We start from the raw sequence: 13,044 nt of genomic DNA on the forward strand, positions 1-13,044 counted from the left end.
GTGTGTCCATGTGTCTGAATACATGTGTGAGCGTGTGTGTGTGTGTGTGTGTGTGTGTGTGTGTCTGAGTGAGTCGGATTGTGGGTATCAATGTGTATCTGCATGTCTGTGTATATGTATGAGTTTATGTATGTCTGTGTGTGAGTGTCTGCATGTCAGTGTGTTTGTTCGTGTGTATCAGAGTGTGTGTGTGTATCTGAATGTGTGTGCGTGTGTGTGTCTGTGTCTGAGAGTCTCTGTGTGTGTCTTAATGTGTGTGTGTGTCTGTGTCTGTCTGTGTGCGTATGTCTGTGTCTGAGAGTGTCTGTGTGTATCTGAATGTGTGTGTGTGCCTGTGTGTCTGAGATTGTGAACGTGTGTGTGTGTGTGTGTCTCTCTGTGCACTTGTGTCTCCGTATGTGTCTGTGAGTGTGTCTGTGTTTGCGTCCATGTCTGCCCATGTGTCTGTATGTCTGTATGTCTGTGTGTGTGTGTGTGTGTGTGTGTGTGTGTGTGTGTGTGTGTTTTTGACTGTGTGTGTCTGTGGTCTGCATCATGTTTGCGTGTGCGTGTTTGTGTGTGAGTGTGCGTGATTGTGATTGTGCACGTATGTTACCTTTGCGACTGTATCCTGCACCATTTAGTTGGAGCACTGCACACCGAGAGTCACGTGGATACTGGGGGGGGGGCAATACGGTTGGTCAGAAGACACACACAGAGCTTTCCACTTACGGGGCTCACAGATGGACTCGTCTGGGCAACCTTCCATCGAGGAATCACCCAGAAAGAGTGGCATTAACTCAGACATGACGAGGTGCTGGGGATAGGGTGAGGGGGAGGTGTGAGGGAAAGGGGGAGGAGGGGAATGAAGGGAGGGGAAAGGGGGTAAAGGAGTAGGAGAGAGGGGATAAGGGAGAAGGGGTAGTGGGGAGGGGCTGGGGAAGGAGAGAGGGGAGTGGGGTTGGAAGGGGGAGATGGAAGGGGGAGTGGAGAGATGGGAGGGGGAGTGGGGAGGGGGAAGGGAGAGTGGAGAGGGGGAAGGGGAGTGGAGAGATGGGAGGGGGAGTGGGGAGGGGGGACGGAAGGGGAGAGGGGAGTGGAAAGGGGGAAGGGGGAGTGGGGAGTGGGTGGGAGAGGGAAGAGGGAGAGGGCAGGGGGAGTGGGGAGGGGGGAGGGAAGGGGAGTGGGAAGAGGGGAGGGGGAGTGGGAAGGGGTGTAGTGGAGGGAAGGGGTTGGGGGAGGGGGAAGGGATGGGGAGGGTGTAGGGAGAGGTGAGGGGGAGGGGTGGGGGAGGGGAAGGAGAGGCATTCATGGGTTGAGGGGAGGGGAGAGAGTAGGGGTTGTTGTTGTTCGTCCATCGTTGGCGTCGGTGAGGACCTCGACACCGGATGGTGTCGAGACTCGCGCGTGATTTGGATTTAAGTGAAGGGGAGTTGTGTAGCGTCAGCCTCACTCTCTCTTCCCAATTCCCATCTGGATCCAATGGCAAGACAGAGTCGAGACGGCTGGAGATGGGACTAGGCGCAGTGGATGACCAGGACATCTTCTGTGTCTTGTCCTGCTCTACACGTTCCACTACGCTTGCAGAGACCGCCTTCTTGACCGTTGGACCTTCCATTGGTCTCGTCCGAGTAGGGGTAGGGGAAGGACGAGGTGTGAGGGGGTTGGGGTGTGGTGGGTAGAGGGTGGGAGAGGGGTAGGGTTGGTGTAGGGGAAGGGGTGGGAGATGGGGACAGTGGTGTGGGTGGAGAGGTGAGGGTGTAGGGGAAGGGGGAGAGAGGAGGGGGAGGGGAGAGAAGAAGGGGAAGGAGGGAGAGGGAGGGGCAGAAGGTGCAGGGGGAGGGGCAGGGGAGGGAGAAGGGGGATAGTGCAGAGGAGGGGGAGTGGGACTGGAGTGCAGAAGGAGGAGGGGGAAGGGGGAGGGGAAACAGGAAATGGGATGGTGGAGAGGTGTGTGTGTGTGTGTGTGTGTGTGTGTGTGTTTGTGTGTCTGTGTATGTGTGTGTGTCTGTGAGTGCCTGCAACTGTTTGTGAGTGTGTGGGTCTGTGTATCTGTGTGTGGCTGTGGGTCTGAATATGTCTGCATCTGTGTACCTGCGAGTGTGTCTGTGTGTGTTGACGTGCGTCTGCATGTGTGCTTCTGTGTGTGTGTGTCCATGTCTGTGAGTGTGTGTGTCCATGTCTGAGTGTGTGTGTGTAGGTCTGTGTGTCTGAATGTGTGTGTGTGTGTGTGTGTGTGTGTGGCTGTTTGTCTGAATATGTCTGCGTCTGTGTTCTTGTGTGTGTGTGTCTGTGTACTTGTGAGTGCATCCGTGTGTGTCGGCATGTGTGTGCTTGTATGCATGTGTCCACAAGTCTTCATTTGTCTGTGAGTCTGTGTCTAATTGTAAGTGTGTCTAAGTGTGAGTGTGTGTCTGCATGTGACACCACAGTGTGTGACCCAGATGCGTGTGTCTCAGTGTCTGGTTGTGTGTCCCAGAGTGTGTCTCAGTGTCTGGGTGGGTGTGAGTTTGAGTGTGTGTGTCTGCGTGTGTGTAGGTGTGTGACACCTGAGTGCACATCTGAGCATGTGTGTTTGTGTGCCTGCACCAGTGTGTGTCTGTGTACTTGTGTGTGCCTGAGTTTGCACCCGAGTGTGTCTGAGAGTGTCTGCCTGTCAGTATGTTTGTGAATGTGTCTCTGATGTGTGTGTTTGTATCTGAGTGAGTGTGTCTGTTTGTATCCGAGTGTCTGTGTGTGTGTCTGGGTGAATGTGTATCTGTGAGTGTGTGTCTGTGTGCGTCTGAGCACAAACGTGTCTGAGTGTGAGCATGTCTGATTGTGAGCGTGTATGTCTGCACATGTGTCGGCGTGCATCTGCAGTTACGTGCTTGTGTGTGTGGCTGTGTGTATCTGTCTATGATTGAGTGTGTGTGTGTCTGCATGTGAATCTGAGTGTGTGCATGAGTGTGTGGGAGTTTGTGACTGAGTCTGTGTGTCTGTGTCTCTGTACGTGTCTGTCGGTGAGTGTGTCTGCATCTGTGTCCATGTCTGCCTGTGAGTGTGTGTCTTGTGTCTGTGTAGCTGGATATATGTTTGTGTGTGTGTGTGTGTCTATGTGTGTCTGAGTGTCTGCGAGTGTGTCTGTGTATCTGAATATGTGTGTGTGTTTGTGTCTGAGTGTGTGTGTGTCTGTCTGTGGGGGCAGTGCTATATTATACGTACTGTATGTCCTTGGATGTTAAGCTCCCAACTATAATACTTTGCTTTGATGCTGTCTTTGACTTCGCTTGCCGGCACGGTTCTGTCATCCTCCCGTTAGAATACTACTTCTTCTTTGGGATGTATCAATCCTGCATCTTTCAAATTACTCCCAGAAACTCCAGAAATTGCAGTTCTGCCATCAGCCCTGCTAGTGTTCCCTTCCAATTAAATTTGGCTAGCTCCTCTTACATCTCTCTGCAATTCCCTTTATTCAACTGTAATACTGATACACTGACTTTAGCTGCTCCCTTTCAGACTACAGGGTGAATTCTATCATGTTATGATCACTGACTCCTAAAGGTTCCTTGCCCTTCAGCTCCCTAATCAAATCTGGTTCATTACACATCATCCAATCCAGAATCCAGAAATCTTATATGTCCCTGGGCTCAAAACCAAGCCACTCTAAAAAGCCATCTCATAGACATTCTACAAAATCTCTCTCTTGGGATCCAAAATTAGCACCAACCTGATTTTCCCGATCTACCTGCATATTGAAACGTCACATAACTATCATAGCATTGTCCTTTTGACATGCCTTTTCTGTCTCCCATGATCATTTGTACTCACATCTTGTCTACTGATTGAAGGCCTGCATATAACTTCCATCAGGGTCTATTTGTCCTTGCAGTTTCTTACCTCTGTCTACAATGATTCTACATCTTGAGGCATTGATCCTGTGGATAGTTAGAGGCTTTATCCTAGGGCTGAAATGGCTAGCACGAGTGGGCACAGTTTTAAGGTCCTTGGAAGTAGGTACAGAGGAGATGTCTGGGGTAAGTTTTTTTATGCAGAGAGTGGTGAATGTGTGGACTAAAATTTTGCCCCATCATCTCTCTGTCATTCCTCACAGTCTCACTACATGTTGTATCTACAGTCCAGCAACTGGCCCATCCTCTGCCCTGTTATTCTGGTTCCTATAACCCTGCTAAATTAGTTTAAACCTTCCCCAACAGCTTTGGCAAACTTGCCCGCAAGGATATTGCTGCCCCTTGGGTTCAGGTGCACCGACCCATTTTGTGCAGGTCATATCAGCTCCAGAGGAGATCCCAATGATGCAGAAACCTGAAACCGTGCCCCCAGCACCAATTCCTCAACCATCTGCAGAATCATCCTATTTGTACCCTCACTGGCACGTGGCACAGGCAGCAAGCCAGAGGTTGCCGTCCTTAGTAGAGAGGGGGGAGTGGAGTGATATGAACGGGAGAGAGAGGGGAGAAGGTTCAGAGTGACAGAGGGAGGCAGCAGAGTCTGGGAGAGCGAGAGGGAGCCGTTAGAGAGGGGGAGGAGATATGAGAGGGAGGGAGGCAGATGGTGAGTGAGAGAGAGTGGGTGGAAGGGGGTGAGAGGCAGCGAGAGTGCTGAGGAGGCTGGATCACCCACCTGCATTCGAGGAGGCTGCCGGAGATAGTCTGTGGACCTGGGCAAAATTGACGGCCATCGCTCGCGGCATCACTGAGCTCTTCGATGCTTTCAACTGTATCCTTCGCATTGAAACATAGAAAATAGGTGCAAGAGTAGGCCACTTGGCCCTTCGAGCCTGCACCACCATTCAGAATGATCATGGCTGATCATCCAACTCAGAACCCTGTACCTGCCTCCTCTCCATACCCCCCGATCCCTTTAGCCACAGGGCCCATATCTAACTCCCTCTTAAATATAGCCAATGAACCGGCCTCAACTGTTTCCCGTGGCAGAGAATTCCACAGATTCACCACTCTCTGTGTGAAGAAGTTTTTCCTCATCTCGGTCCTAAAAGGCTTCCCCTTTATCCTCAAACTGTGACCCCTCGTTCTGGACTTCCCCAACATCAGGAACAATTTTCCTGCATCTAGCCTGTCCAATCCCTTTAGAATTTTATACGTTTCAATCAGATCCCCCCTCAATCTTCTAAATTCCAACGAGTACAAGCCCAGTCGATCTAGTCTTTCATCATATGAAAGTCCTGCCATCCAAGGAATCAATCTGGTGAACATTCTTTGTACTCCCTCTATGGCAAGAATGTCTTTCCTCAGATTAGGGGACCAAAACTGCACACAATACTCCAGGTGTGGTCTCACCAAGGCCTTGTACGACTGCAGTAGTACCTCCCTGCTCCTGTACTCGAATCCTCCTGCTATGAATGCCAGCATACCATTCGCCTTTTTCACCACCTGCTGTACCTGCATGCCCACTTTCAATGACTGGTGTATAATGACACCCAGGTCTCGTTGCACCTCCCCTTTTCCTAATCGGCCACCATTCAGGTAATAATCTGTTTTCCTGTTCTTGCCACCAAAGTGGATAACCTCACATTTATCCACATTAAATTGCATCTGCCATGAATTTGCCCACTCACTTAACCTATCCAAGTCACCCTGCATCCTCCTCACAGCTAACACTGTCGCCCAGCTTCGTGTCATCCGCAAACTTGGAGATGCTGCATTTAATTCCCTCGTCTAAGTCATTAATATATATTGTGAACAACTGGGGTCCCAGCACTGAGCCTTGCGGTACCCCACTAGTCACTGCCTGCCATTCTGAAAAGGTCCCGTTAATTCTCACTCTTTGCTTCCTGTCTGCCAACCAATTCTCTATCCACATCAATATCTTACCCCCAATAACGTGTGCTTTAAGTTTGCACACTAATCTCCTGTGTGGGACTTGTCAAAAGCCTTTTGAAAATCCAAATATACCACATCCACTGGTTCTCCCCTATCCACTCTACTAGCTACACCCTCAAAAAATTCTATGAGATTCGTCAGACATGATTTTCCTTTCACAAATCCATGCTGACTTTGTCCGATCATTTCACTGCTTTCCAAATGTGCTGTTATCACATCCTTGATAACTGACTCCAGCAGTTTCCCCACCACCGAGGTTAGGCTAACCAGTCTATCATTCCCCGGTTTCTCTCTCCCTCCTTTTTTAAAAAGCGGGGTTACATTAGCCACCCTCCAATCCTCAGGAACTAATCCAGAATCTAAAGAGTTCTGAAAAATTATCACTAATGCATCCACTATATCTTGGGCTACTTCCTTAAGCACTCTGGGATGCAGATCATCTGGCCCTGGGGATTTATCTGCCTTTAATCCCTTCAATTTACCTAACACCACCTCCCTACTAACATGCATTTCCCTCAGTTCCTCCATCTCACTAGACCCTCAGTCCCCTACTATTTCCAGAAGATTATTTATGTCCTCCTTAGTGAAGACAGAACCAAAGTAGTTATTCAATTGGTCTGCCATGTCCTTGTTCCCCATGATCAATTCACCTGTTTCTGACTGTAATACCATTGGCATTGACTGCATCATTGGCATCGACTGCACCGCTGGCATCTGAAACAGACATGTGCCTGAAGGACAGAGAGAGAAGATACAATGAGATCTCTCACCAGAGAGGGAGAGAGACAGTGAGACAGTGGCGATGGAGGGGTAGAGGTGTCAGCTGGGGGGGAGAGGGGAGAGAAGGGGTTTGGATAGAGGGGTGTTTTCCAGGGCGAATAGCAGCACCTACCTACACAGAGGGGGACGTCCCTGCGGATAAGGGGTCCCCGCACGGCCTGGCCGAGCTCCTTGTTGATGGCGATGAAGGCCGTCCGCGAACAGACCACGTTGGCCTGGGTACTGATCTCAACCAGACGCCTCTTCACCTGCTCCGTGTCGCGGTCCGGCCCGAGTTCCAGAGATCCCAGCAGAGCCTTGGCTGCCAGACGGTGGACAGAGGAGCTGCAGAGAGGGAGGGCAGTAGGGGTCAGGGTGAATGGGGAGGAGGAAAGGGGATGAAAGTTGAGAGGAAGGTGGGAGTGGGGCAGTGTGGGACGGGGCAGAGTTGTGTGTGGGACAGAGTTGGAGCGGAGGGTCAGGGGAACGGGGTGTGAGAGAGGGCAGGACAAGAGGGAAGGTGAGTGTCAGGGAGGGGCAGAGGAAGCGGTGAGACAGAGATGGGAGGGGCAGCATACATCACAGAGATCATGTTGGGGGGGGTGTCAGGGGGGAAGTGCCAGTGGGGAAAAGTGTCGAGGGGAAATGCCGAGGGAAAATGTCGGAGTGGGGGGCGTTTCAGAATGGGCGATTTCGGGGAAGGTCGGGGCAGTGTCATGGAGGGTAGTATCAGGGAAGGGAGGGCAGAGGAGGAGAAGGGGAGGTGGGAGGGAGAGGGAGAGAGGGGGAAAGATGGGGGAATGGTGAAGATTGATGGTGCCTGGGTGTTATTGGCAAGAACAATCAGTCCACAGGTGAACACATGCAATGCAGAGCTGCCTGGCCTGCTGAGATCCACCAGTCTGTGTGTGTGTCTCTGTGTGAGTGGATCTGGGTCTGTGTGTCTGGGTTTGCGTGTGGGTCTGTGTGTTTGTGGGGGAATGTGTGTGAGGGGGGGTTGGGGTGTGTGTGTGTGTGTGTGTGTGTGTGTTTCAGTGTGTGTGTATGTGTGTGTGTTTCAGTGTGTATGTGTCTGTGTGTGTATGTGTGTGTGTGTGTGTGTGTGTGTGTGTGTGTCTGTGTCCATGTGTGTTTCAGTGTGTGCGTGTGTGTGCGCGCGTGTATGTGTGTTTCAGTGTGTATGTGTCTATGTGTGTGTCTGTGTGCGTGTGTGTATGTGTCTGTGTGTGTGTCTGTGTGTATACGTGTGTGTGTGTGTGTGTGTGTGTGTGTGTGTGTGTTTCAGTATGTATGTGTGTGCGTGCGTGTCTGTCTGTCTGTCTGTCTGTGCGTGCGTCTGTCTGTGTGTGTGTGAGAGGGAATTGTGCTGTTTGGGAATGTTGTGTCGGGGGATTCCTGTCACCGGGGATGGATCCATCAGGAATCTTCGGTTCTCACTGGACCCTGGAGATGGGGGACGGATCGCTTGACAATTCAGGAGGTGGGAGGGAGAGGGAGTTAAGGGGGGGGGTGCTGTGGTGATCGTTCATTGGGGACAGGGACGGGTATGATGGAGCCAGGCTCTTCATACTGCTGGGGAGGGTGCCGTGTTGGTGGGTTTAGGGGACAGTTACCTCCCGCACTCGACTGGTTTCAAACTGAACCTGCTCACAACATGTATCTGCTGCTCCCCCAGTGAATATTTCAGCATCACTCCACACCCCAGTGTGGGGTCCACCTGTGAAAGAGGAAAAACAGTCAGGGATATCAGGGTCAGTAGCCAACGGCGTGAAGTTCATTGGCCAGCTGAACCTCCCACCCCTGTAACAGGGGTCCCAAACAGAGAGGGGTCCCCGATTGGAAAATCAGGGGATCCAATGGAGAGGGATCTCACTCTTTAACAGGGATCTCTGATGGAGAGTGATATTTCCGACAATAGGGGACCCTGAAGGAGAGAGTTCCCCCTTTAACAGGGCTTCTTAAAGGAGAGGGAGACTCCCCTTTTAACAGCGGATCCTGACAGAGAGGCTTCCCCTTCAACTGGGTATGGGACAGAGAAACCCCTTCTTCAACAGGTCTCCACGTTGAGAGAGACACCCTCTTTATCAGGGGTCCCTGACTGGGAGATGCTTCCTTTCAGCAGGGACTGCAGATGGAGAAACTCCCTTTGCAACAAAATATTCCAGAGGGGAAGAGATCCTGTTTTTGCCTTGGTGCCCACCCCAGTAGCCCTGGTTCCCTCACCTGCCCCTTCAGCTGGGCGTAGATGATGGTTTTCTTCTGGTTGAAGAGCGTGCTGGGGAGGGGTGACAGCAGTACGGCCTCCACCCCTGGGGGCAGGTCCCAGCTGAGGCTCAGCCCGGTCCCGCTGGGTTGCAGGGCGTACTTCAGGGTCCGGAGAACCTGTCGGGACAGAGAGGTCAATGCAGCCCTTTCCAAAGGCTCCATCCAATCTCAGTGGCCCCCCTCAGGCCCCAGACAAAGATTCCCCTCATCGTCCCGTCATTCTCTCTCAGACTGCACCCACGGCCAGGGTCCAGTTCATGGGGCTTGACTCCTAATACTCGTCCCAGAGTCCTGCCCTGTCCGGGTTTCCTCATTCCTCCTCCACTAGATTTGGACACCTCTCTCCCACCCTCACAGGGACTCCTCCTTCAGACCTGACCCTGCCTGGCTCCAGGATCACCCCATCGCCAAGATGTCTCCCACCCTCTCCCCCGAGAGAGATCGGCCATCAGCCCATTGAATCTGTACTGACCTCCATTTACACCACTGATTGACTGAAAAATCCTTCCCCCACCGCCCACCAGCCACCAACACATTCCCATCAATAGCACTTTCAGATTCCACCCCTCACCGGAGGGTCAATTCACAACAGCCCACTAACCCAGTGACATGCACGTCTCCTGGAGAGAGACCCAGATATCTCTTGGACATGGGAGGGAACCAGAGCCTCAGTGGGGGGGGGGATCCCATGGGGTGACAGCTGGAGCGTGCAGACCTCACACACACAGTCACCCGCTCTCCGACACACACACAGAGACTCACTCCCTGACACACACAGTCACTCTCTGACACACACACTCACTCTCTGACACACAGTCACTCTCTGACACACACACACACACACACACACACACAGTCACTCGCTCCCTGACACACACAGTCACTCACTCTTTGACACACACACAGTCACTCTCTCTCTGACACACACAGTCACTCGCTCCCTGACACACACAGTCACTCACTCTTTGACACACACACAGTCACTCTCTCTCTGACACACACAGTCACTCGCTCCCTGACACACACAGTCACTCTCTGACATATACAGTCACTCTCTGACACACACACACACACACAATCACTCGCTCCCTGACACACACATAGTCACTCGCTCCCTGACACACAGTCTCTCTGACACACACACACACACAGTCACTCGCTCCCTGACACACACATAGTCACTCGCTCTCCAACACACACAGTCACTCTCTCTCTGACACACAGTCAGTCTCTGACACACACACAGTCACTCTCTCTCTGACACACACAGTCACTCTCTCTCTGACACACAGTCAGTCTCTGACACACACACAGTCACTCTCTCTCTGACACACACAGTCACTCGCTCTCCGACACACACAGTCACTCTCTCTCTGACACACAGTCTCTCTCTGACACACACACAGTCTCTCTCTGACACACACAGTCTCTCTGACACACACACAGTCACTCACTCTCTGACACACACAGTCTCTCTGGCACACACACAGTCACTCACTCTCTGGCACACACAGTCTCTCTGACACACACAGTCACTCTCTCTCTGACACACACACAGTCTCTCTCTGACGCACACAGTCTCTCTGACACACACACAGTCACTCACTCTCTGACACACACAGTCTCTCTGGCACACACACAGTCACTCACTCTCTGGCACACACAGTCTCTCTGACACACACAGTCACTCTCTCTCTGACACACACACAGTCTCTTGTTCTCTGACACGCTCTCTCTCTCTCACACACACAATCTCTCCCTGATACAGTCTCTCTCTCTCTCTCTCTCTCTCTCTCTCTCACACACACACACACAATCTCTCCCTGATACAGTCTCTTTCTCTCTCTCTCTCTCTCTCTCTCTCACTCACACACACACACACACACACACACACAATCCTCTCTGACACTCCTAACACTCTCTATTTCACACTTACATGCACAATCTCTCCCTGACATACACTCTTTCTCTCAGACAGACACATTTTCACTGTCCCTATCTTTCTCACACACACAATCTCTCCCTGACACACTTTCTGTCACTCACACACTATCACCCCTGACAAATACTCTCGGTCAGTCTCTCTCTCACACACACTCACTCAGTGGGGCAGCTGGGACTGAACCCAGGACTCTGAGATCGGCCACTAAGAGACACTGGCTCGCGACTGTGTATCTGTCTGGAGGTGAACCCCACAAGGTTCCCCCACACCCAAATGCCCATCCTCCCCACCCCCTCACTAGAGTCGCTGCACATCCCTCCCCAGCACGTCAGGGATTCCAGCGCTGCCCCTGTCTCAGTACCTTGGGCTCCATCCTGTCTTCCCCGGTGATGAATTCGTAACTCCCGTTGGCCGCCTTGGCGATGCCTTTGATCAGCGCTGTGGAGGCCCCCTCACCAATCCCGAAGGAAAAGCACCTGGAGAACGGGATGGGGAGCGGTGAACCACCATGGTTTACTTTCAGTAATAGATGGGTTTCTCTGCCGCGTTGCATGCTGGGATATGATGCTGCCATTGCTCCTGCCCAACGTTGCTGTCTTCACAGTGGGGCTGAAGAAACCTCTGGTGATATTTCGCTCCAAATGGGAATGGGATTGAGGAGCAGGGGAATGAAAGGAGAGAAAGAAACGATGGAAGAGAAAAGAGTGGAAGGAACCTGCAGAAGATTGGGGGTGGAAGAGGAATAAGCCAATATTATAGGGCGGGATAATTGGGAAGAGATGGGAGGAGGCAGTTGGTGAGAACAGTAGAAAAAGTTAAGGTGGAAGAGATGGATCTTCGGAGGAGAAAGGGGTGGGGAGAAGAGGAGCGGTGGAGGACTGACATAGAATGAGGGGCAAGGAGACGATTGGGGGATGAGATAGCTGAATGTGTGGGGAGGAGGTGGGGACGAGGGAGAGTGGGAGGGTGTGTGGGGAGGAGGGGTGGGAGAGGGTGACATGGGGATGGGGGAGGGGGCCAGGGTGAGTGGGTAGGTGAGGTGGGGATGAGAGTGAAGGAGAGGGTGAGGTGGGGACGAGCGGTAGGGAGAGGGTGAGGTGGGGATGAGGGGTAGGGAGGGGGGAGTGAGAAGTTGAGGTGGGGACAAGGGGGAGGAAGTGGGTGAATTGGGGATGAGGGGGAGGGAGTGGGTGAGGTGTGGAGGACTGGGATGGAGAGGGTGAGGTGGGGACAAGGGGGAGGGAGAGGGTGAGGAGGGGATGGGGAGAGAGAGGGGGAAGAGGGGATGAGCGGGAGGAAGAGGATGTGGTGGGGATGAGGGGGAGTGGGAGGGTGAGGTGGGGATGATGGAGAGGGTGAGTTGGGGACAAGGGGTGGGAGAGGGTGAGATGGGGACGAGAGAGAGGGTGAGGTTGGGATGAGGGAGAGGAAGAGGGTGAGGTCGGGACGAGTTGGGGGTAGATGGGAACAAGTTTGAGGGGCAGGCAGGTTCATTGGAGGGGCAGGTGGTGACAAGTTGGAGGGGAGGTTTGGAGGAGGTGTAGAGGGAGTCTGTCTGGGTTGTGTCAGGGACAGCAACCCCACCTTACACCTACACCCCTCACCTGTGGCTGGGGCTGTTCTTCTGAACCTCAGCCAGCACCTGCTTGGTGTTGAACACCTCACCGTCTGTGAACACAAAGATCTAGGAGAGAGGCAGAGAGTTAGAGTTATCCTGGACAAACCCAGGCCATTCCGCCCATCGTATCCATACTGACCATACAGCACCCATCCATATGGTTTACATCTTCCAGTAACCACCCTGTCACCTTCTGTACCTAGACAACACAAGTGCTCGTCTGGACACTTTGTAAATGCCATCAGTAACTGCAGTCTCTCCTTTGTCCCAGGGCCTTGCTCCTCTCTGTGAAGAATGTCCTCTTTAGATTCCTTCTACATCTCTTCCCCACCCCTTGCCCAACATCAACAGCCTCCAGTTTTACCTACGTCTGATGTGGGGGAAATACACCTCATAATTTTATAAACCTCAGTCATGTCCCCTTGTACCCTCCTTCACTCTGGGGAGACAGACCAAACTTTCTCCTCATCACCGAGATGCTCTGTCCCTGGTACGGTCCTGGTGAATCTCCTCTGAGTCCCTCCAGTGTCAGCACACCAATCCTACAGTGTTACCCTCACTCACCGCTTCTCGCTCTCTCTTTCTGTCATTCCCCCGCCTCTTATTATTTCCTCCACACACCCCCGTCACATTCCTTC

General features: G+C 52.5%; 1 protein-coding gene across 1 annotated transcript in view; it reads right to left on the reverse strand.

The window, feature by feature from the left end:
- The window catches only part of LOC140203989 (von Willebrand factor A domain-containing protein 5A-like), a 30,553-nt gene that overhangs the window by 4,175 nt on the left and 13,334 nt on the right, over positions 1-13,044 (reverse strand). Inside the window, exons 10-15 of the mRNA XM_072270207.1 lie at positions 12,393-12,472; positions 11,150-11,264; positions 8,805-8,963; positions 8,195-8,298; positions 6,715-6,926; positions 6,473-6,553 (exon numbers count right to left, since the gene is read on the reverse strand). Of these exons, the coding sequence (XP_072126308.1) occupies positions 6,473-6,553; positions 6,715-6,926; positions 8,195-8,298; positions 8,805-8,963; positions 11,150-11,264; positions 12,393-12,472 (751 nt within the window). The remainder of the gene's footprint in view (positions 1-6,472; positions 6,554-6,714; positions 6,927-8,194; positions 8,299-8,804; positions 8,964-11,149; positions 11,265-12,392; positions 12,473-13,044) is intronic.

The sequence above is a fragment of the Mobula birostris genome, chromosome 10 (genome assembly GCF_030028105.1).
Source record: "Mobula birostris isolate sMobBir1 chromosome 10, sMobBir1.hap1, whole genome shotgun sequence".
Taxonomy (NCBI): Eukaryota; Metazoa; Chordata; class Chondrichthyes; order Myliobatiformes; family Myliobatidae; genus Mobula; species Mobula birostris.